Source organism: Salvelinus alpinus, chromosome 11 (genome assembly GCF_045679555.1).
Source record: "Salvelinus alpinus chromosome 11, SLU_Salpinus.1, whole genome shotgun sequence".
NCBI classification, from domain to species: domain Eukaryota; kingdom Metazoa; phylum Chordata; class Actinopteri; order Salmoniformes; family Salmonidae; genus Salvelinus; species Salvelinus alpinus.
In genome coordinates, this window is record NC_092096.1 from 25,348,130 (window position 1) to 25,372,458 (window position 24,329).

The window sequence follows — 24,329 nt, forward strand, 5'->3', positions numbered from 1 at the left end:
AATGTAGTGTTTTATTTGTAGCGGGACAAAATAGAGACCATATCCTGGACACTCCCATAAAATGACATCTCTGGACCGCACGGTGTACCTCCTTGCCCAGGCGTTGTCATAGTTACAGATTATGTGTCGCGCGTACGTTTTTTGATGTCCATGCTGCCCTTCCACTGTGCCGCTGTCATTCTAATAGTACTAATTAGCTGTTGCATGTTGATATTTAACCGGAGCTCTGTCTACCCTAAGTGGTGATTATTAGTGAGAGCTCGAACCCTAAATCCCCTCAGGCGACTGCCCCATGACATCACATGGTACGCGAATTACTTTTCAAAGCGTCGTTTGAGAGGCAAGAACTTCCTAAATAGGAAGTGCGATCATCGCTCTCTGTATTTTGGTCCATGTTGAAAGTTTCAGGGCTAATATCTTAATCTTTTGGATATTAAAAGGTAAGTTATTAGTGTTTTTCGATTGCTTGTCCGATAATTAATTTGATTGCTTATTTCACTCAATACAGAATGCATGAACTTGCCTATGTGAATATGTTTATGGATCATATAGAGGTAAGAAATTATACATATTTTCACACCCATCGGTTAAAAAATTGTATACATGATGACAAGCACGCATTCTAGTTTCGATTTTGTCAGAAAGGGCAACAAACATCTTGCACAAATTATATTATTGCTTTATTTTTTAGATTATGAAGGTTTTATACATAATTAATGCCTAATTAAATAAAGGTTAAATAAAATAAAAATGCTACTGTTGCCATTTATGTTGGATATGCTCCTTCTAATGAGAACTAACCAAACTGACATTTCCTTCTAAATGGGATGCTACATCCTTTCTTGGTCTGTCTAGGTGAGTAAAAGGCAGATGTATATCCTGGTCCCAAAGTGGAATACAGTGTTTTGTAATATGATAGGCTATCGGCTACCAACCCGGTCTCAGAGCATTTCGTATTATTCTGTATGTAAATCAGAGACACTCCATTTTGTATGATGTTACATTTCGTATGGTATGTATTCATTTGTGAATAATGTTACCCACATTAGTCAACACCTACAGAGCATGTCATGTACAGACTGCTACTGTACAGACCTTCTCATGAGTTCAAGGCTGATCGGTCTTGATTTGAAGCCCATGATGCTGTCGCCCACACCTAACGTTAGCCATTTCCACAGAAGCCCTATCCGCTATAACCACTTCCTCACCCTCAATTTGTTGTGGTTAACTGTAGTCCTGCTTTACAATGTAGTGAAAAACATAGCAGCTCAGGGTGCAGATTAGCAATAGACTGATATCAGCACAAGGATGTTACTCTCTAGAGCACAGGCTGAAATACTTTTGTGTTTAGAAGATACAGTAAGCCTACCGACTGCTAATATTCAGTGTTCCCAAACCTGAAGAACATTTCATTGAGTGGTTTTTATTCACAATGTCTAGACTGTAGTCTATGGTATGCAGGAATTAACCTCTTATGGCTGCAAGGGAAATTATTGAGTAGCCAGAAAAAAGGTGCCCATTTCAAACGGCCTCGTACTCAATTCTTGCTCGTACAATATGCATATTATTTATTACCTTTGGATATAAAACACCTTCTAGTTTCTAAAACAGGTTTAATTATTTCTCTAAGTGAAACATAACTCTTTTTACAGCCCATTTTCTGGAAAAAGTGAATTTTCCAAGAAGCTATGTCTCTCTTCAAGATACTCTCTATAAAAGGCCTTGGCACTTGGGACTGTACAAACACGTCACACATCTTCCCCTGGTTGTCATGCGGAAGTGAGAGAAAAAAGGACTTGATTATCTCTGTCAGGGACTGAAAGGAACCTCTTTGAGTGATAAGTGCGCACTTTATAATTTTTTCTGGGCGCGAAGTAGGAACTGGACCGCGCTCCTGGAAAACACTCGTTATAGGTGAATATGACCTCCAGCTTCGATTTTCTTTGATACATGTCACAAAATCATCCTAAAGTATGTTTTTTCAATATACTTTAATTATATTATTGAAATTTATTCTGGACTTTAGACGTGATGCGACGCAAGAATTTTGTCAAGACGGAGAGGTTAGCATGGCATGGCCAGTGTGTCATGCTAATTCAACAGGGACATCGTTCGTTCTAGGTCCAAATGAACACGGTTCTGAACAAAGGACCCTTTGGAGAACATTCTGATGGAAAATCAACAAAGATAAGGACCCAATTTGGGATGCTTTTTCATATATCTGTCGAACTGTGCTATCGCTAGCGTTTGACTAGAATCAATGCTGCTGTGTGCTAGCTATTGTAGTAAGCTAATATAACGATATATTGTGTTTTCGCTGTAAAACACTTCAGAAATCGGAAATATTGTCTGTATTCACAAGATCTTTCTCTTTCATTAGCTATCCACCATATATTTTTCTGAAATCTTTTCTGATGTGAAATTAGAAGTAGACGTTGGTGTCTGTTTTCTCTGGCTACTGCCGTGCGATTTCTTACTGTAGCTATGATGGTAGCAGTAATGTAAAACTGATTTATAGCTAAAATATGCATTTTTTTTGAACAAAACATAGATTTATTGTGTAACATGTTATAGGACTGTCATCTGAGGGAGTTTTTTCTAGGTTATTTAGGTTAGTTCTAGGTTAGTTAGGTTGGCTTTGCATGCTAGCTGCATGCTAGCTGCATGCTACCGGTGCTGTGAAAAATAAGTGTCTCTCTTTTTGTATTTGGTGGTGAGCTAACATGAATATATGTGGTGTTTTCGCTGTAAAACATTTAAAGAATCTGAAATATTGTCTGTATTCACAAGATCTTTCTCTTTCATTAGCTATCCACCATATATTTCTCTGAAATGTTTTCTGAAGTGTAATAAGGTAGTTGACGTTGGTGTCTGTATTTTCTCTGGCTACTCCCGTGCGATTTCTTACTGTAGCTATGATGGTAGCAGTAATGTAAAACTGATTTATAGCTAAAATATGCATTTTTTTTGAACAAAACATAGATTTATTGTGTAACATGTTATAGGACTGTCATCTGAGGTAGTTTTTTCTAGGTTATTTAGGTTGGTTCTAGGTTAGTTAGGTTGGCTTGTGCATGCTAAATGCAGCCTACTTGTGCTGTGAAAAATGTCTTTCTGTCTTTTTTTATTTGGTGGTGACCTAACATAAATATATGTGGTGTTTTCTCTGTAAAACATTTAAAAAATCGGACATGTTGGCTGGATTGACAAGATGTTTATCTTTCAAATGCTGTATTGGACTTGTTAATGTGTGAAAGTTAAATATTTTACAAAAATAGATTTTGAATTTCGCGCTCTGCACTTGGACAGGCTGTTGTCATATTGATCCCGATGTCGGGCTTGCAGCCTGAAGAAGTTTTAACATAGTTGTGAGGATTGTATGCTTCGGTATTAAGATAAGCCGTTATGTTTACATACTTCCCAGCATGTTAGCTAGGATGAAAGTCTCAGCTTATGAAAAAGGGAATTTATACCCAAAGGACTATGTGGCTGCTGACACGCGGTTCAAGACCGAACTTTTCTCATAGTTGTTACTCAATAGTAACACTAACCCCTTTCCTGTAGTTTTTCACATAGATAAGAGACTTACATCACAGAAAGAGTTCTGCTTTCATGCATTACTAGCCTACAACACACTACCAACATGACACACATCTCAAAAGTTGCTTTTAGACAGGCAGACAGATTCTGATATTTTTTCACTAATTGGTCTTTTGACAATTCAGAACAGCTCTGAAAAAGATCTGATGTGATTGGTCGAAAAAACAATTAGTGGAAAAAATATCAAATTTGGGCTGCCTGTTTAAATGCAGCCAAACAATGACTTATGAGAGCGTATAAATCTAAAAAGAAAACATGACATCGTGATGCTCTCTGTAATCATGGTCTTCATGTACCCACTTTTCAAACAGATTTAAGGTTATATTCTCATGTCTTTCCTTTTTATTCTTCCCAGGAACCTGGGAACAAGACAGACCATTTACTGAGATATGAAAACTCCTAGACAGACCATTTACTGAGATATGAAGACTCCTAGACAGACCATTTACTGAGATATGAAAACTCCTAGACAGACCATTTACTGAGATATGAAAACTCCTAGACAGACCATTTACTGAGATATGAAGACTTCTAGACAGACCATTTACTGAGATATGAAAACTCCTAGACAGACCATTTACTGAGATATGAAAACTCCTAGACAGACCATTTACTGAGATATGAAAACTCCTAGACAGACCATTTACTGAGATATGAAAACACCTAGACAGACCATTTACTGAGATATGAAAACTCCTAGACAGACCATTTACTGAGATATGAAAACACCTAGACAGACCATTTACTGAGATATGAAAACTCCTAGACAGTCTCTGTGGCCTCATCACTACTGACTTGTAGTGCCTGGTCTCATCGCTCACCATGACCCAAACCGGCCAGGCCGAGGAGTGAGACAGCCATGTCTGATTCTACCTTGTTCAGAGCCACCAGAATACTCTGCAGAAGTTTATCTAGTGACATGGAGGAGTCTGAGGCCAAGGGCAGAGGAGGAGCTGTCCCCATGAGGAAGAGTTCAGACAGGAGTGGTTCTGACTGGGGAAGCATCGCCATGCTGGATAAGACCAAGGAATTCTTCCAGACCTGCGATGTGGAGGGCAAAGGCTTCATCACACGCAGCGATATGAGGGTTAGAGGAGGGGGCCACGGGGGGGCTTGTTTTGCCTCAGTTTTACACTTGTTACAAACTTAGATGTTATGGACATAGATGTCTATCCCATTGATGCAGCCATGCTTAGATCATTTTGACAGAGGGACAATTATGGGAATTATGTCAAAACCCACTGGGCAAAAACTGATTTGAATCAACGTTGTTTCCACGTCATTTCAACCAATTTTTTTTATTTGATGACGTTGAATCAATGTGGGAAAATAAATGGATTTGAAAAGGGAATTTCATATTTTTTTCACCTAACCTTAATTCAATGACAGAGTGACATTTTTGTTGAATTCACATTAGTTGACAAATGTATATCAAAACTAGACGTTGAACTGACGTCTGTGCTCAGTTGGAAGTCACTGATTAATTCTGAACGGATACAACTAAAATGAGTTGAAACAAGTTCATTTCATGGGTTAAGGTACACACATACACACACACACAGATGATGCTGTCTCTCACAACCATGAGATAACCAGAGGACAGTGTGACATGCAGGAGGTGCTTTGTGCTATGGCTCTCTACCTCATTGACCATTCAGAGGTTTTCATATCGAGAACCTCTCCACCTGCTCACTGAAGCAGCCACTCAATAGCACGGCACCTTTGATCACTGTGTCCAGGAACACTGGAGGGATTTCCATCAGAAACACGTGCATGCACACACATACACACACCGTTTTTGTATTTCACTCAAGCACTGTTTTGAAATGAACAAGAGATGGCTTTTGTTGTTGTCTCGGCTTAGAGGGGATAGTGTTGTGTACATTTATATAGTTCATAGGAAATGCTTAAAAAGGCTGACAGAAGAATCACCTGGAAAATGGTCATGTTGACGTGTGCATTATCTAAGGATAATGTAACATGTTATTGCCTATTAATGAATATAATCATATGGCCTATACCTGCCGTGCCAATATTCTCCCGTCCCTTTTTGCAATCAGGTCTAGCGTTGACCACACCACTGGCACTGACAATATGAAATCCACAATAATGTTGTAAACTCAGTTAATCACTCCCATTTTCTATTCAATGGCTTTCTTTTGCGTGTTTTCCTTGACACATTTCTATTCAGAGAGGCAGGACAAGGTCAGGGTGACAGATATTACAGCTGTAGTTAACGCACATCCAATGCTACTGAGTTGAATATATTTCTCTGGAGTGAAGCAGGAGAGGAATGTTGGGCTTGTGTTGTGTTACATCTCTTAGCAGAAGAAACAATCTATTTATTGTGTGTGTGTGTGTGTGTGTGTGTGTGTGTGTGTGTGTGTGTGTGTGTGTGTGTGTGTGTGTGTGTGTGTGTGTGTGTGTGTGTGTGTGTGTGTGTGTACGCGCGCGCGTGCATGTCTGTGTTCCACAGAGGCTTCACAGAGAACTACCCCTCACTGCTGAAGAACTGGAGAATGTCTTTGACTCCCTAGATACCGACCAGAACGGCTACCTCACCCTCGAAGTGTTCTCATCAGGATTCAGTGAGTTCCCTGTTTTTCTCCCTACATTCAATTTCAATTCAATGAAATATGACTTTATTAGTCCCCAAGGGAGAATCTGCTGTATATCTCATGGTTTACTCGTGGTTCAATAACTTATGTTTTGAGATCATTGTAGTGAGGGACCACATTCAAACGTGACAAAGATAAGGTATAGATTAATTTATCTCCTAGCTGGCAGGGAGTAGATGCTCACCCAGGTAAGGATAGGTTGTACTCTGTATAAAATGCACTTACAAACTTGAGTTCTCTTTTCACAACCATCGGAAACTTGATAATTATGAGTGCAGGGCACTTTCAAAATTGAAACACCCCCTGATTTGTAATTCAAACTGATGTTACGACATCTTGCTGGTGATGCTTCCTGCTCTGTCCCCAGGTCAGTTCCTGCACGGCCGGAGGATCTCTGTAGCCGAGGACGCAGCATCCGCCCTCCCCACTTCGAGGAAGCCCTCAGAAGCACTATACCAGAGCCAATGGGATGAGAGGTTGACTGGAGGGTGGGAGGATGAGGAGGAGAGTCACTTCTGTATGCTGCTGGAGAGCCTAGGGGCCAGCAACGTGTTCCAGGAGTGAGTGGAGTTAACCTCACATTATTACATACTATATTACATATTCAACATTATAATATTGCACCTTGTATGTATTCCCCAAATATCTTTGTTTGGGGTTGTTGCCTCATCTTGGAAAGTGTGGGGTTGTACTTTCAACTTTCCCGTCATGGCTTTAGCTTGTTCAGGGTGTACAGAACTGTTTGGGCTCCACCTCTCTACGCTGTTGGAACCCTGTGTCTTTACAGTGATTCCAATGGTTTCTGATATAGTGGAGGTCAACCAGTGAGTTGAATGTGACCGGTCCCTGTAGTTTTATCAGAACTCTTACCCTCTGTCTCTCTGTTTCTCTCCCTCCCTCCTCCAGTCCAGGCGAGGTGCGCAGCTTGTGGGCCCAGCTGAGGAGGGACGAGCCTCACCTCCTGTCGAACTTTGAGGAGTTCCTGGCCAGAGTCACCTTCCAGATCAAAGAGGCCAAAGAGGAGAGGAGGGAGATGGAGAGCGCCCTCCAGAGGTTGGAGACCACAAGTACCTCTGTCTCTGCTACTCCCTGGGCCAGTTTACCGGACACAGATTAAGCCTAGTACCAGACTACAAAGCATTACCAAGGGAGAATCTCTTTTGAAAGTGCTTTTTAGTCCAGGACAAGGCTTGATCTGTGTCTGAGAAACTGGCCCTTTAGGCATGATTATGTGATCATTATGTGTGATATCTTCACTGTCAAATCAAATCAAATTTATTTATATAGCCCTTCTTACATCAGCTGATATCTCAAAGTGCTGTACAGAAACCCAGCCTAAAACCCCAAACAGCAAGCAATGCAGGTGTAGAAGCATGGTGGCTAGGAAAAACTCCCTAGAAAGGCCAAAACCTAGGAAGAAACCTAGAGAGGAACCAGGCTATGAGGGGTGGCCAGTCCTCTTCTGGCTGTGCCGGGTGGAGATAACAGAACATGGCCAAGATGTTCAAATGTTCATAAATGACCAGCATGGTCAAATAATAATCACAGTAGTTATTGAGGGTGACTGTTTAGTGGACTGCAACCACAGCCATTTAAACCACAATCTGAAACAGCTTGCAGCTTTGTAAATGCATGTCCAGTATTTCCTCGTCTTCGATTGCAGTTCGTCAGAGTGATTATTCGGTTCAAACAGCAGTTATTGATTCAAAGAACTGACAATAGCTTGTTCAGTTCCAACCCATGTGATAGATCTACGGTCTATTTTGCTATAGAGGTCTGTTTGTGTACCAGATTGTAGAACAAATGTTTGATTCAGGATTCTATCCCATTGAAAGTAGTCATTTTACATGGAAGTTGAAAGCACTGAGTAGTTAATAGCTTCAAAAGATTGATACGGGCCTTCAGTGAATGAATGCAGCGAGGTTCTAGCAAGTCAACTACTCCAGACATAAGTGCCATATTACTTGTTGAACCTGTCGGTGACATGTGCGTTTATGTTTCTGCCTGTAGACACGGAGCTCTATGTGGGTTTACCATAATGCCATATAGAATGCCCCAATTATCCCTTTCAATAGACCGCTAAGCTCAGAGATCTTATTCTCAAAAGGGAACATTGATTGCAAGCCTGAGGAATTGGCTGCCATGTAGACAGAGATGAGAATGTATTGTTCTCCCCTGAAAACAACAATGTACACTATACTACCTTTGATGATAGCCGGCTAGTCATTGTCTAGGTATTTGTATTGCTGTGGTCGGTAATACTAATAGTATGCATTGTTCTCATGATACTACTTAAGACAACTTGAGTCCTCTTACTAATTGGTTGCTTAATAAGGTGGCGGAATGTTAAAGGAATGCAATATTCCAAGAGCAGTGCTTTTCCATCTGTATCTACAGACAGTATGCTGGTACGTGTGTGTACCGGTCTGTGTAGTTACAGATGGGAAAGCAATGCGGTAAACTAATGTAATGCGACCGGTTCTTTGGCTCTGGGTTGAGCAGGCAGAGTGAAGTAGAAGTAGACAACAAAAATACATGTTCAAACATTTAATAAATTAAGGCACGGTTTCACAAGTTCACCTTTTCAGCGTGGCTCACTAACACAGTCACAAACCAGGCAACATACCAGAAACACAAATCACAGGAGGCAGACATCCATTTTTCTTCCCTCTATTACTCTCAGGAACCACTATGCCTCTGGACTGCATCACCTCACATGGGCAGCCACCTAGAACAGAAACAGGATTTACATACATGCCAACTGTTCTGTTAATTAGTCAATTGTCCAATGAGAAGGCTTGATGAATTATCATTGGCAATTAGTCACACCTGTGAGGCTATGACATAAACAGAATAACCTATAATCACTCTCAAACCTGCCACTTGTAAACAGCATCTGGTTAAGTAGTTATTTAGTTGTTATTAAATCTAGATGTATTAAATCCATTCTCCCCCATACATGCAGGAAAGCAGCCACACACGACAGTGAGATCCGCGGTCTGTATGAAGAAATGGAGCAACAAATGAAAAGCGAGAAGGACCGGCTGCTCCTCCAGGTACATATAGTTGATTAGTTCGTTTAAATGACTTGTGACCCTCTCCCAGACCTGGACTGTGTCTCTTAACACCAAACTCTAGACACCTGCTGGAACCCTACCCTTGAACAAGGATATCAATGGACTCAACAAGGTTGTGTTGTACTTTATTTCTGTTTCATTTCTCCTATCCTAATGTGCTGTCCCCGTCTCTCCTCTGGTCTCCTTCAGGACTCAGAGCGTCTCCAGTCTCGTAGTCACGACCTGGAGCACCAGCTGTCCAGTAAGGAGAGGGAGCTTGAGCAGCTCTTCCAGAAACAGAGGAGGGTGAGTGACTGAGGTGCCTCCTGGGTGGGTATAATTTGTGGAATGTTCCAACAGGAATCTTTTCCAAAAACTTAGTAAATAACAAGGTTGCCAACAAACAACACATACAAAGTTGTATAGCAGCAGAATAAGATACCGGGTAGGGAGTGGGCTATTTAATTCAGTTTTTCACAAACCATGTTTATTCCGAAAATGTCTGTCCTCACTGTTGTAGCCTATCGACAAACATTAAGAATAAGCTACATAGTTGATGCCTTTTCGACAGCTAGTTAGCTAGGTGAATCGATCATGTTACTTTGTATGCGCTGTTTGTTGGCAACCTTGTACTTTAAGAAGTTGTTGGAACAGATTCATGTTGGAACGTTCCAGAAATTTGAGGTAACTCTCCAAGGGGGAGGTTGGCCACCTCTGGTCTCCTGCAAGGCTTATCCCCCTTCCTGATTTCAGTCTTTGTGTTTTCAGTGCAGATAAAGCAAAATAAAAGACAAAGAAGCTGTGACTATATAATAGTCTCCCTAACAATGTTGCTCTTTGACCCCCCCAGTTGGATCTCCAGTGTCGCGACCTGAGCAGTGAGCAGCAGGAGAGCCGGGTGGAGAATGTCAAGCTGAAGATGACCAACGAGGAACTGAGCAGAGAGCTGGAGAGCACCTGTCAGGAACTGTCCTTGGCCCAGGAACAACTGACCATGCTGCAGGACCAGGCTTCCCGCCTGCACCAGGAGAAAGAGATGTGGGTTAATATTACCACTAGATGTAATGACCAAACACACTCACCTAGGCATCACACTTCCACAAACGTTCCATCAGTGGCTATGGCATGTCACTCCTAGTACAGCTAACATTCACTAGATTACTGTCCAGGTGTGGTTCAGTGAGCTTTGGTGACTGTCTCTCTCTGCTCAGGGAAATGTACCGAGTCACTGAGGGACTACAGAGAGAGAAACAGAGCCTGATGAAACAACTAGACCTTCTCAGGTAAGTTACACACACACACACAGTATGCATGTTATACATTTCATTTGACAACTTATTGTTTTTTTGTCCTCCTTGCAATATCTATCCAGAGAGATGAACAAACATTTAAAAGATGAGCGAGACATATACTGTGCTGTGGTGAGTTCTCGAATCATGATGTTTTGACTGTTACCTTTGTGGTGATATTGAATGATAAGACATTCAAGCCAAAGGCACATTTATTTCCACATTATATGGAGATTGACAACAAAACATTTTTCTATTATATTCCATTCTGTTGTTCTCTTTGCTCTACAGAATCCCAGGAACTCCCTCAAACAGAAGCAGAGAGCAGGCTTGGTCAATCTGTTTGCGGACACCAGCCAGCAGCCGGTTAAAAGGTGAGGTCATTTCCTTTAGAAGTGCCCTGAACATAATTAACCAGTCTGGTCGTGTGTGAAAAGAAACTGATTTTATGTTTGTCAGTAACGTGATTTAAATCAACATTGGATTAAAGAGGAGAAACAGGATGTGCAATCAAAAAATGTGTTTTTGAGGCCAAGGCACCCAATTAGTCAATTTAATGTAAGGTACTTTACAGCATAAGGAGTGTATTTGCAATATAATATACTGACAATATATTTTAAATGTAGTGACTTCTGCGCTGCTCTTGACAGTAATGGCAGCACCCAGAACCATTTTGAGTTACCATTTAATGATAATGGTCTGTAACGAGAGACTAACGTGAAAGTGCCTTGGCAACATGGAACTCAGAAACTATTTTTTTTGATCTGTTATCCTCTGTTTCTTCCTCTTGTCTCCAAAGAGCCTCACTCCTCACCCACAATGGGGGTTCCTATGAGTTCCTTGATGCGCTGCCAGTAGAACACCTTCAAATCTCTTTTGTCTCCTCCCCCTCCTCATCTAGCGAGGACGATGTTGACACCGCTTGTCCACCACGTTCGCCGAAAACCAACTACGGCCTGGCCAACGGCTACCACCACTCGAACACCTCGTCTCCAACACAAGTGGTTGAGGTGGAGGCGCAGGGGGTGAGGGTGAAGGAGAGGCTCTCCAAGTTCGAGTCAGAGAAGACCCTCGCCCCCACCCAGAACGAAAGGGACAGGCATACAGAGTACCAGAGTAAACCGGAGGTTGGGGGCGACGGGCTGGACGGTCCCCATGATGGGTGGCCTCTCCGTCGGGTTATCTCCATCGAGGAGGACCACCTCCCCCACCTGCTTCATGGAGGGCCCCAGCCCCTGCTGCACCAGCTCAGTGAGAAAGACGACGAGGAGGAAGAGGAGCAAGAGAAGGAAGATCTGGAGAGTAGTATCCTCTTAGCCCCTGTTCCTCTACCCGTCCCGGTCACGACAGTGTCCCCCTTCAAACACCGCGGTAGTTTCAGCAGAATCAGAAATATCCCCTCGTCACCTCGAGGACAACCCGTCGGCAAGGAGACCCAAAATGTGAGCAAATCTCTATTCATGTATTGTATTTTAATTCACTTTGAAATGACTCAGTTAGAATGAAGTTGACCCCAACCCTGCTGTAGTAGGACATTACCTAATAAGATCAAATCTATTGTCATTGTGTTAAGCAGCAGAACTAAAACCCTTCATCTGAGTGATCAACAACATTTCCAAAGAAGCTCTTCAATATGCAATCAATTGAAAATATCATTCTGTTGACCTCTGCCTATCCCTCCAGAGGGTGAAGGAGAGGGCCGTGCCTGCCCCGGACCGCCTGTTTAAGGTGGTTCTGGTGGGCAACTCCAGCGTGGGCAAGACTTCCCTGCTGCGCACCTTCTGTGACGGCCGCTTCCACCCCTCCAGCCCCGCTACTGTGGGTAAGAACCGACAACACATTACTGTGTACCACGGGTGTCACGGACCTGTTGTGTGTTAATACAGTGGCAGCGGTCGTGTGTGTGTGTGTGTGTGTGTGTGCGCGCGTTCTTATGTACGTGTGAGTTACTATCAGAAGATTGAAGGGCAAAGCAGCATCACATGAAAGGGCTTGTAAAGTCACACCCTGTCTATGAACCCCCGGTACGCATTGCACCACCGCAGATTATGTCACATCAAATCAATTTAATTCTCCTCTGAATCCCCTTGGTTCCCCCTTATAGGATAGCTTGTTTGATTTCACCGCTTTGACTGTGAAAATTACCTAAGCATCAAGCTTGATGAATAGCTCAACTACCCCCTCTAGTGTTCATTAATGAAATGATGTAATGCTACGGTATATTATTGCTGTGTATTCCTCTTAGTACCCTAATAACCAGTCTGAGAGCTATTCCTGACAGGTATTGACTACAGTGTGAAGACTCTAATGCTGGACAATACCCAGGTAGCCATGCAGCTGTGGGACACGGCCGGGCAGGAGAGGTGAGTGGCCACGGACCAGTGAAAATAGTATTGCCAAAACCTCACCAATAGATACCAGTAGCTAAGAAAACAATGTGTTATTTTTGCCTGGATGCTAGTCTGAGAATGTGACTTAAATGACAACAAAGCAACGTTCTCAGGTTGGCATTTGGCACTTTGGCAAAATAAACAGGGTTCCATTTTGTCCAGCTGTGACTTTCTCTGTGTTGGCTACAGGTACCGCAGCATCACCAATCAGTTCTTCCGTAAGGCAGACGGCGTGGTGGTCATGTATGACGTGACGTTGCTGGACAGCTTCAAGGCCGTGCGACCCTGGCTCATCAACGTACAGGTCAGCCCACATTTGGCCTTTGGCCAGACAGGACATGACAAATAATTGTCTGTTCTAAACAGTTTATTTCTATCTGAACGTTTTAAGCAGACGCCTTTCAAGGCCTTTCAGACCTTTCATTGACCTCTGTTTTCCCAGGAAGCTGCGGGAGTGGGCATTCCCATCCTGCTCCTGGGCAACAAGATGGATGCGACGTCCGAGAGGGAGGTACCACTTAAAGATGCAGAGACTCTGGCCCACGTGAGTTCTCTGTTTAGGGACTCATAAGTATCATCCTATAGCACACTATGACAATCTCAAGAACTGAACGACCAACACAGAGTGGGGGAAATCTGTTCACTGTCTATAAATATGGACGAGACCTCGCATAGCTGTCACTATTGTCATCTGTAGGTCCTCTACAGATGCCATATCTTAATTTGACCATCCTGTTGCAGGAATTTTCTTGCACAGCAGGAAATGTAAACTTGTTGCATATTCAAGGTATAAAAAAGCTTCTAAAGTTTGTAATTTCCACGTAAAAATGTTTGACTTGCCAGCAGCATACCATCGTGCATCCTACTGCTAGCTTGCCTCTGTAGCTAAGCCGGGACGGTCCTGGTCAGTCCCTGGATGGGAGACCACATGCTAATGGAGGTGGTGTTGGAGAGCCAGTAGCTGGCACCCCTAAAAAATAAAATGAATGTCCATTAATTATAATTAACATTTCCTGTTGCTGCAGGATTATTTTCCAACCTGGTTCAAATGAAGATCCTACAACTGTAGCTAAATTACAACCAGTGACCTGAGTCTCTTCTCCCCTGTAGGACACCCGTGTGATATTCTATGAGGTCAGTGCTTACACCGGCTACAACGTGACAGAGGCCATGATCCACCTGGCCAGGTAAGTGAGGGAGAGGGACAGCCCCTAGGTATCCAGATCTGAATGAATTGGACAGGTATAAGCTATGTTAATGTTCCCACCTCCCCCTCTGATAAATTAGAATAGGAATTTTGTATGGATGTTAATCCTTTCAGATGAACTCAAATCTCCAGAGGTTAGGAGTCAATTTGGGGACGGTGTGTGACACGTCAATGCATCTGTCTGTGTGTCCAGAGTGCTGAAAGAGCAGGAGGATCGGGTGAGAGACACGTTTGTCTTATTGGAGGCCCTGCCCATCAAGAAGAAAGCCTGCTGCAAGTAAAGACACTCTGACAGAATAGAGAGCGAGAGAGAGCATTTGGAATGGCTGGAGACTCCTGATAACAAGTGAAGGAACTCTTCAATCTAACTCTTTCTCTGTGCTCTCGGAGCCAAATCCTAACTTTGTGTACATTTGTTAATCAATGTCTCAAATTAGGACGGCTCTTCTTTCAGTACCTGTTTTGTTAAAGGCAAAAGAGCCCAGTTGAGCTGGATCATAGGGGATTTAGCTCTAGTCTACATTACAACCCGTTTTCTGTGTTGTTATTTGGACCTGCTGACTGTTATGAGCAATAGACATGTGTTCTACTGTAGAACTAATGGTATATTTTGTCAATTTATAGTGGATCAATCATTTCAATGTCTAGAATGAATGTTTTTCTTTAGTTGTGATTTGTTGTTAATAAAAACACAGAATGGATATGTAAATAAGAGCCTGATTTAAGTTGTTAGTCTGTTACAACATAAGCACAACAAAATAATGATTGTCATAAATTGATTAAAATACTGATGTGAAATCTAATTATTTGATTCTTTCCCAACTATTCTAAGTAATTGTTCTTTATTTGTTCATCACTCCTACACCACACCCCAAAATCAAAATGGTAAAATATCTTTTCCAACTGGAGATGGAAGACAAAAGACATTTCTCACAGGTTTCTATCATTAAACATGTTCCATTAGCAATTGTGAATATCTCAAATGATCAAATCATGATACCTGAAATCAACCAAGAACAAAAAGATAAACATGCAAATAACGTACCAGTACTGATTACCAACAAAATATACCTAACTTGAACAAACACTGAATGACTTTCCTGTTAAACTCTTAGGTTCTGCATTCGTTGAACTTTGAAAGACATCGGTGAAACAGAGGTGTAGTCTGTCTGTTTTTCTTGATAAAAGACATGCTCAGAGTTTGTCCTGAAAGTGCCTCTGGACTGGCATCTAAAATCCCTATAACTCCTTTAGATCTAGTACTAATAACACTGAAACTCAACCTGAATAAAATAACAAATCAAGTTCATCAGGGATATTACATTCTCAGGGCAGCTTTAAAAATGTGGCAGGTGATGGCGCTATTGCTTCGAAATGGCTTGTTTTTATGACATCACTTAGGTGCTGGAACGCTGTCATCCAATCAGATGTGTATCGTGTCCCCCTCGGACAAATAGGAGAGCCTGTGCCCTCCCTCAAGATGTGTCCAATAGGGGGCTGAGGAGGGTGATATCGCCCTTTGCTGGTCAGCTAGCGCATCTTGTAGTCGTGGGAAATGACCGCATCGCACAGCTGTCCTTTAAAGTCCAACTCCAAGGTGAACTCCAGGTCCCGCTGGAATACAAGAGAAGACTCTTCAGTCCACCTATAACCATTTGACAGTATCGTGTCGACCACAACCATAGGTGCTGCCTCTGGTATTTTCTTTTCACATTGTCCTCCTACAATTTCAGCAACTATGGATGTGTAACCAGGCCAGCACAGTACGACTTGGCTTAGTAGTGTGAAAAGGGTATTTGAGATGGACACAACAGTAGGGATATTTAGCCCTTTTGAATGCTTTGAAAATACATCATTCTTTACTCCCTCCATTTAAAGTAGTCACTGACCTACAGTTGAAGTCGGAAGTTTACATACACCTTAGCCAAATGCATTTAAACTCAGTTTTTAACAATTCCTGACATCTAATCCAAGTAAAAATTCCCCGTCTTAGGTCAGTTAGGATCAACACTTTATTTTAAGAATGTGAAATGTCAGAATAATAGTATAGAGAATTATTTATTTCAGCTTTTATTTATTTCATCACATTCCTAGTGGGTCAGAAGTTTACATACACTCAATTAGTATTTGATAGCATTGCCTTTAAATTGTTTAACTTGAGTCACACAAGCTTCCCACAATAAGCTGGGTGAATTTTGGCCCATTCCTCCTGACAGAGCTGGTGTAACTGAGTCAGGTTTGTAGGCCTCCTTGCTCGCACACACTTTTTCAGTTCTGCCCACAAATGTTCTATAGGCTTGAGGTCAGTGCTTTGTGATGGCCACTCCAATACCTTGACTTTGTTGTCCTTAAGCCATTTTGCCACAACTTTGGAAGTATGCTTGGGGTCAATGTCCATTTGGAAGACCCATTTGCGACCAAGCTTTAACTTCCTGACTGATGTCTTGAGATGTTGCTTCAATATATCCACATAATTTTCCTACCTCATGATGCCATCTATTTTGTGGAGTGCACCAGTCCCTCCTGCAGCAAAGCACCCCCACAACATGATGCTGCCACCCCCGTGCTTCACGGTTGGGCTGGTGTTCTTCGGCTTGCAAGCCTCCCCCTTTTTCCTCCAAACATAACGATGGTCATTATGGCCAAACAGTTCTATTTTTGTTTCATCAGACCAGAGGACATTTCTCCAAAAAGTACGATTTTTGTCCCCATGTGCAGTTGCAAACCGTAGTCTGTTTTTTTTATGGCGGTTTTGGAGCAGTGGCTTCTTCCTTGCTGATCGGCCTTTCAGGTTATGTCGATATAGGACTCGTTTTACTGTGTATATAGATACTTTTGTACCTGTTTCCTCCAGCATCTTCACATGGTCCTTGCTGTTGTTCTGGGATTGATTTGCACTTTTCGCACCAAAGTACGTTCATCTCATGGAGACAGAACGCGTCTCCTTCCTGAGCGGTATGATGGCTGCGTGGTCCCATGGTGTTTATACTTGCGTACTATTGTTTGTACAGATGAACGTGGTACCGTCAGGCGTTTGGAAATGGCTCCCAAGGATGAACCAGACTTGTGGAGGTCTCCAATTTTTTTTCTGAGGTCTTGGCTGATTTCTTTTCATTTTCCCATGATGTCAAGCAAAGAGGCACTGAGTTTGAAGGTAGGCCTTGAAATACGTCTACAGGTACACCTCCAATTGACTCAAATTATGTACATTAGCCTATCAGAAGCTTCTAAAGCCATGACATCATTTTCTGGAATTTTCCCAGCTGTTTAAATGCAGAGTCAACTTAGAGTCAACTTCTGACCCACTGGAATTGTGATACAGGGAATTATGAGTGAAATAATCTGTCTGTAAACAATTGTTGGAAAAATTACTTGTGTCATGCACAAAGTAGATGTCCTAACATACTTGCCAAAACTATAGTTTGCTAACAAGAAATTTGTGGAGTGGTTGAAAAACGATATTTAATGACTCTAACCTAAGTGTATGTAAACTTCCGACAACTGTATATAAAGTTGGATAAGTGATGGCACGTTTCCCACCGTACTACTTTCACCAATCCAACCCTCTCCGATCTGTGAATACTTCGAATAAGGGAAGAAGGGAGGATGCATTTGAGGAGTTTTAACAGTTAAAGTGGGTGGTACAGCAATAGGATGGCGGTTTTGCGGCGTCTGAGCTAATACTCATATAGGGTTTCACTCTTAGAAAGACATATTCATAGATCATGTTAAAGACTTGACATCTATAGTCAGGAGTCGTTGGCTGGACTATAGAAAAACCCCATCTAGAATAAAAAAAATTAAAACAGCATTTTATTCTATGCTGGTGTGGAGTGAGCTGCAGTTCTAGTACAGCATAGCACTATTCTCACCACGTTCTTTTCGTTGGGCTTGACTGCGATGCTGCCCAGTATCTCCTCTCCCTTCCTCACAGTCAGGTAGTCCTCCAGGTAAAACACTGTCTGCTTCCAGTGGGTACTGGCGGCGTCAGGAGCTGGCCATGGGAGAGAGGGGAGGAATAGGAGGTGGGGAAGAAGAGAGGAGGGGGAAATGGAAGAGGGGGAGGAATAGGAGGAGGGGAACAAGAGAGGAGGAGGGGGAGATGGAAGAGAGGGGGAGGAATAGGAGGAGGGGAACAAGAGAGAAGAGGCGGAGATGGAGAGAGGATTAGGAGAAAATGAAAACGGTATTGAGACATAGGGGAGATCTCAATTGCACACACCTTGCGTCCTCTCTCCTTGTCTCCTTCTCATCACCCATTGGATAAGAAAGCCAGAGGTCTCTCCCCTCTGACCTATCCTATCCTGCAAAGGGTTTTGAGTAGGAAAGAGGACGCTATGAGTATGCAATTGAGATCTTCACAGAGATAGTGGAGAGTGAAATAATCAGGAGGGAGACAGAAAAAGTACCATTGGTCTGTATTTTTAACCTGTGCAGTTCCACTTAATACCACTAGAGGGGGTCAAGAGCTGAGAGCCAGAGTCAACTTCTCATTATAGGAAACAGCAAAGGATGTTATTACTACATGATTTTATGTCTAGCAGTACCTTTTGATCATCAGCCTCAAACCTACACCTCACAATAATATCGCCCTCCCCTTGTCAAAACCTTGAAGAATTAAAATGCAAAAAATATGCTGTGCTTCCACAATCTTCCAAACAAAACCAAAGGATTATTGCCAGAGACAAGAATATTTGTACAAGTGCTACAACTGACTGATTTACACAAAATGATTGATGTCTGTTTGAAATGACAACTTTCCATTGTTGCATAACCTGGACAGGACCCAGAAACCGAACACAGTGGTTCTCTCCCTGTAAAAGATCTCTAGTGGCTTCAGGTTCCAGACCTTATAACAACACAAGTGGCTTGTGTGGAAGACATGTAACTTATATTGTCATACACCTAATTTCAAAGGACCTAGCGTTTAGTGTACATGAATGTGGTCACATCGCGGGTTGTGTTCATTAGTGCACACCGTAGCAAAACGTTTTTGCAACGGAAAACAAAAGTAGGTCTTTCTTATTGGACTAGTTCAGGTAGTCCTTCCCTGTTTCAGTCTGTTTTCTGACTCTTGGTGCCAAATGAACACAACCCATTTGTGTGTGGTGAGGTCTAACCGGTAGAGAAGCCAGTCTTCTTATGACACTTTGTGAACTCGATGTTGAAGTAGGTGACCATGGCGTGGACATAGTCGTTCCTCTGGATCTGCAGGCAGAAGGCCGTGGTGAAAGACAGGTCCTCAGGCTTCACCGTGTAGATGTCCACTTCCTGGGTCATAGGTTACAAAGGAAATATGGTACAGGGAGACATGCATCGGAAGAAAGATATCTCTCTCTCTCACCTCTCTCTCTCACACACACACATACACTTCTCCTTTCTCCTCTATTTCAACATATCTCTCTCAATCTCTCTCTCTCTCTCCTTACATCTATCACTCCCTCATACATAAAAGCACTGTCAGACATACACCAATGCACATCTCTCAAACACACGTCTTCGGCTCCATTCCGCCTCTTCAACCTCATTATCTATGGGATGATATTAGATTGTTGAGAAGTTTCATGACATGCTTTCTGATCCAGTGCTTTTTGCACCCCCCCTCCCACACCTGCCCCCCCTCTGTGGTGTTTTCTTCCCAGTCAGTGAACAGGTTTCTCTGCTGTGTGTCAGGAGCTCTAATGTATTCTGTCACACTAAAGCACTTCAGGCTTGTAACTGGAAGTGGAATCCACACCCTGTACCTGACTAAGCTCCCCTTCCATTTTGTGTTCTACTCTTTGTTTCATTCAATTCCACCCAATATATTTGTTTATTCATTCATTCATTAATGTATCCAATCGAGTCAGTCAGTGAGTCAATCATCTTTTTTATTAATTCATTCCTTCATCTGTTCAATTCATCCATCCATCCTATCATTCATACGCCCTAGAAAGCATGGCACCTCTCAGCATCAAATACTTTCCTCCTGAAGATAATTCACACAGCATCTCATATCATGCCTCACACATTGAAATGGAGGATATATTATCTCTTTTGGATGATTCATGTGACATTGGACAGGACAGACAGGCCGTCATTGGACAGGACAGACAGGCCATCATTGACCAGGACAGACAGGCCGTCATTGGACAGGACAGAACAGCAGTGTTAAATCCCAATGTGTCACACAGACCCGGGAGTGCCAGGCCTATTTATGGCTCAGATACGGTGGCTGGCATGGGTCCCACTGTGAAGTCTGTACAGTCTAGACACATTCATTGACATGCAAATCACAGACAGGGACACGGAACCCATTTAGGGCTCATCATAATTCTTGGCTGGTAGTCTCTCTGTGACACTTCAATTTTGGAAAGTAATTTTTTTAGTCTGGATTCAGGCAATAAATAATAACAAGTGTGTATTATACGGAAGTGAGATTTAGATGTTTTGTTGTTGTTGCATATCCCTGTCACGCCCTGACCATAGATTGCTTTGTATGTTTCTATGTTTTGTTTGGTCAGGGTGTGATGTGGGTGGGCATTCTATGTTGTATGTCTAGGTTGTCTTTTTCTATGTGTTTGGCCTAGTATGGTTCTCAATCAGAGGCAGGTGTCAGTCGTTGTCTCTGATTGGGAGCCATATTTAGGTAGCCTGTTTTCCTTTGTGTTTTGTGGGTGGTTGTATCCTGTGTTAGTGTTTTCACCATACGGGACTGTTTCGGGTTTGTTTGTACTTTTGTTATTTTGTTCAGTGTTCTGTTTGATTTACTAAAAATATCAATATGGACACTTACCACGCTGCGTATTGGTCCGATCCTTGCTACTCCTCGTCAGACGAAGAGGACGAAACCCGTTACAATCCCAACTCCCCCTGAGAGTAGGGTCACGGCCAGGGTCAGCCATTATCACACACACACACACACACACACACACACACACACACACACACACACACACACACACACACACACACACACACACACACACACACACACACACACACACACACACACTGACCTTGACTAGGCAGGAGTTGGTCACCACCTGTTTGGGGTCCACCACGTCCACCAGGGGCTCTCTCATGGCCACATTACGGATGCAGGTCATGTCAAAACCATACACGTTCTCCCACCCTGAATACACACACACACTCATATATGAGCAAATCTGGTGCACTCTGTGTCTGAAGTGGTGGTCATCACACAACCTATCTCTCTCTCTCTAAGTGGTGGTCATCACACAGACTCTCTCTCAGTGGTGGTCATCACACAGACTCTCTCTCAGTGGTGGTCATCACACAGACTCTCTCTCTCAGTGATGGTCATCACACAGATTCTCTCTCAGTGGTGGTCATCACACAGACTCTCTCTCTCAGTGGTGGTCATCACACAGATTCTCTCTCAGTGGTGGTCATCACACAGACTCTCTCTCTCAGTGATGGTCATCACACAGACTCTCTCTCTCTCTCTCTCTCACTCAGTGATGGTCATCACACAGACTCTCTCTCTAAGTGGTGGTCATCACACAGACTCTCTCTCTCTAAGTGGTGGTAATCACACGGACTCTCTCTCTAAATAGTGGTCATCACACAGCCTCTCTCTCTCTAAGTGGTGGTCATCACACAGACTCTCTCTCTCTCTCTCTCTAAGTGGTGGTCATCACACAGACTCTCTCTCTCTCTCTCTCTCTCTCACTCAGTGATGGTCATCACACAGACTCTCTCTCTCAGTGATGGTCATCACACAGACTCTCTCTCAGTGTTGGTCATCACACAGACTCTCTCTCAGTGGTGGTCATCACACAGACTCTCTCTCTCTAAGTGGTGGTCATCACACAGACTTTCTCTCTCTCAGTGGTGGTCATCACACAGACTCTCTCTCTCTAAGTGGTGATCATCACACAGACTCTCTCTCAGTGGTGGTCATCACACAGACTCTCTCTCAGTGGTGGTCATCACACAGACTCTCTCAGTGGTGGTCATCACACAGACTCTCTCAGTGGTGGTCATCACACAGACTCTCTCTCAGTGGTGGTCATCACACAGACTCTCTCAGTGGTGGTCATCACACAGACTCTCTCTCAGTGGTGGTCATCACACAGACTCTCTCTCAGTGGTGGTCATCACACAGACTCTCTCTCAGTGGTGGTCATCACACAGACTCTCTCAGTGGTGGTCATCACACAGACTCTCTCTCAGTGGTGGTCATCACACAGATTCTCTCTCAGTGGTGGTCATCACACAGACTCTCTCTCAGTGGTGGTCATCACACAGACTCTCTCTCTCTCTCTCTCTCTCTCTCTCTCTCTCTCTCTCTCAGTGATGGTCATCACACTCTCTCTCTCTCCCTCTCTCACTCAGTGATGGTCATCACACAGACTCTCTCTCTAAGTGGTGGTCATCACACAGACTCTCTCTCTCTCTCTCTAAGTGGTGGTCTCAGTGATGGTCATCACACAGACTCTCTCTCTCAGTGATGGTCATCACACAGACTCTCTCACTCAGTGATGGTCATCACACAGACTCTCTCTCTCAGTGATGGTCATCACACAGACTCTCTCTCTAAGTGGTGGTCATCACACAGACTCTCTCTCTCTAAGTGGTGGTAATCACACGGACTCTCTCTCTAAATAGTGGTCATCACACAGCCTCTCTCTCTCTAAGTGGTGGTCATCACACAGACTCTCTCTCTCTCTCTCTCTAAGTGGTGGTCATCACACAGACTCTCTCTCTCTCTCTCTCTCACTCAGTGATGGTCATCACACAGACTCTCTCTCTCAGTGATGGTCATCACACAGACTCTCTCTCAGTGTTGGTCATCACACAGACTCTCTCTCAGTGGTGGTCATCACACAGACTCTCTCTCAGTGGTGGTCATCACACAGACTCTCTCTCTCTCTAAGTGGTGGCCATCACACAGACTCTCTCTCTCTAAGTGGTGGTCATCACACAGACTCTCTCTCAGTGGTGATCATCACACAGACTCTCTCGGTGGTGGTCATCACACAGACTCTCTCAGTGGTGGTCATCACACAGACTCTCTCTCAGTGGTGGTCATCACACAGACTTTCTCTCAGTGGTGGTCATCACACAGACTCTCTCTCAGTGGTGGTCATCACACAGACTCTCTCTCAGTGGTGGTCATCACACAGACTCTCTCTCAGTGGTGGTCATCACACAGACTCTCTCAGTGGTGGTCATCACACAGACTCTCTCTCTCTCAGTGGTGGTCATCACACAGACTCTCTCTCTAAGTGGTGGTCATCACACAGACTCTCTCTCTCCACGTGGTGGTCATCACACAGACTCTCTCTCAGTCAGTGGTGGTCATCACACAGACTCTCTCTCAGTGGTGGTCATCACACAGACTCTCTCTCAGTGGTGGTCATCACACAGACTCTCTCTCAGTGGTGGTCATCACACAGACTCTCTCTCAGTGGTGGTCATCACACAGACTCTCTCAGTGGTGGTCATCACACAGACTCTCTCAGTGGTGGTCATCACACAGACTCTCTCTCAGTGGAGGTCATCACACAGATTCTCTCTCAGTGGTGGTCATCACACAGACTCTCTCTCAGTGGTGGTCATCACACAGACTCTCTCAGTGGTGGTCATCACACAGACTCTATTGACACTGTGTTGGATTGGAAGAGTGTCTCTTGTTTTAGATTGAGATTAAAGCTGTTATTCTCTATTTGCTGCCTAGGATCGATAACAACCCTCAGAAACAGTGGAAAGATAGCACAGCTCTACAGTTGCCAAAAACGTGGGCTCAGTCCTTCCACCCTCCCTTAGTGTGTCTACCTGGTGTTCCTCTAGTGAGAGACAGGGGCCTTAAATACTCTTCTACTATGTCTGGCAGCCTTGTATTATAGGTCTACTTCAGTTAGGGTTAAGAACAGAGCAGACAGGCTCTCCCTCTCTTCCCTCCATCCCTCCTCTACACAGCTCTCTGTAGTCTAGTCCAACCCAGAGGCTGGAGGAGAGAGCCTACTGGAAGAGGGAGAGGATAGGATACCTCCAGCATACATACAGTATACACACAGTAGCTAAGAAACAGAGACGGAAGGATGTTCTCACAGTGTATCTTGAAGTCCTTGTACTGCCTGTCCTCGATGGCCACCACATACAGGGCAGCCCTGTCAGGAAACATCAGCCCTCCAGGCTTCTGAATGTGAGAGGAGACACCA

The 24,329-nt window shown here is 43.5% G+C and overlaps 2 protein-coding genes across 5 annotated transcripts; one reads left to right on the forward strand and one right to left on the reverse strand.

Annotated features, from left to right (window-relative positions):
* The first annotated feature begins 177 nt into the window (after window positions 1-177).
* LOC139533802 (EF-hand calcium-binding domain-containing protein 4B-like) lies at window positions 178-14,963 on the forward strand. 4 transcript variants are annotated; one of them, XM_071332195.1, is made up of 18 exons: window positions 178-440; window positions 3,956-4,687; window positions 6,077-6,188; window positions 6,586-6,778; window positions 7,125-7,271; window positions 9,184-9,274; window positions 9,485-9,580; window positions 10,125-10,312; window positions 10,486-10,557; window positions 10,647-10,695; window positions 10,855-10,937; window positions 11,363-12,005; window positions 12,247-12,385; window positions 12,845-12,926; window positions 13,143-13,257; window positions 13,396-13,497; window positions 14,064-14,140; window positions 14,354-14,963. In XM_071332195.1, the coding sequence occupies exons 2-18, from the start codon at window positions 4,460-4,462 to the stop codon at window positions 14,439-14,441; spliced, it is 2,505 nt and encodes an 834-aa protein (XP_071188296.1). In that variant the 5' UTR covers window positions 178-440; window positions 3,956-4,459; the 3' UTR covers window positions 14,442-14,963. The 4 variants fall into 4 exon arrangements, with proteins under 4 accessions (XP_071188296.1, XP_071188298.1, XP_071188299.1 ...); XM_071332197.1 differs by having other exon boundaries at window positions 4,483-4,687; XM_071332198.1 differs by having other exon boundaries at window positions 180-440; window positions 11,465-12,005.
* A 22-nt stretch (window positions 14,964-14,985) lies between these two features.
* Window positions 14,986-24,321, reverse strand: LOC139533803 (protein arginine N-methyltransferase 8-B). Its single transcript, XM_071332199.1, has 5 exons — window positions 24,220-24,321; window positions 21,159-21,274; window positions 19,281-19,431; window positions 18,033-18,154; window positions 14,986-15,774 (listed from the first exon to the last, which is right to left on the reverse strand). Exons 1-5 carry the CDS (start codon window positions 24,290-24,292, stop codon window positions 15,691-15,693), a joined length of 546 nt encoding a protein of 181 aa, XP_071188300.1. The 5' UTR covers window positions 24,293-24,321; the 3' UTR covers window positions 14,986-15,690.
* Window positions 24,322-24,329: the final 8 nt, after the last annotated feature.

What these genes read in the sequence shown, in the direction of transcription:
- LOC139533802 (XM_071332195.1), top strand. Translation starts at nt 4,460, where the DNA reads ATGTCTGATTCTACCTTGTTCAGAGCCACCAGAATACTCTGCAGAAGT. An exon ending in TCACACGCAGCGATATGAGG is followed by an intron (nt 4,688 to 6,076) that starts GTTAGAGGAGGG and finishes TGTGTTCCACAG; the next exon opens with AGGCTTCACAGAGAACTACC. An exon ending in AGCCAGCAGCCGGTTAAAAG is followed by an intron (nt 10,938 to 11,362) that starts GTGAGGTCATTT and finishes TTGTCTCCAAAG; the next exon opens with AGCCTCACTCCTCACCCACA.
- LOC139533803 (XM_071332199.1), bottom strand. Translation starts at nt 24,292, where the DNA reads ATGTTTCCTGACAGGGCTGCCCTGTATGTGGTGGCCATCGAGGACAGG. An exon ending in CAAGGACTTCAAGATACACT is followed by an intron (nt 21,275 to 24,219) that starts GTGAGAACATCC and finishes GTGTGTATTCAG; the next exon opens with GGTGGGAGAACGTGTATGGT. An exon ending in GAAGACTGGCTTCTCTACCG is followed by an intron (nt 18,155 to 19,280) that starts GTTAGACCTCAC and finishes TCCCATGGCCAG; the next exon opens with CTCCTGACGCCGCCAGTACC.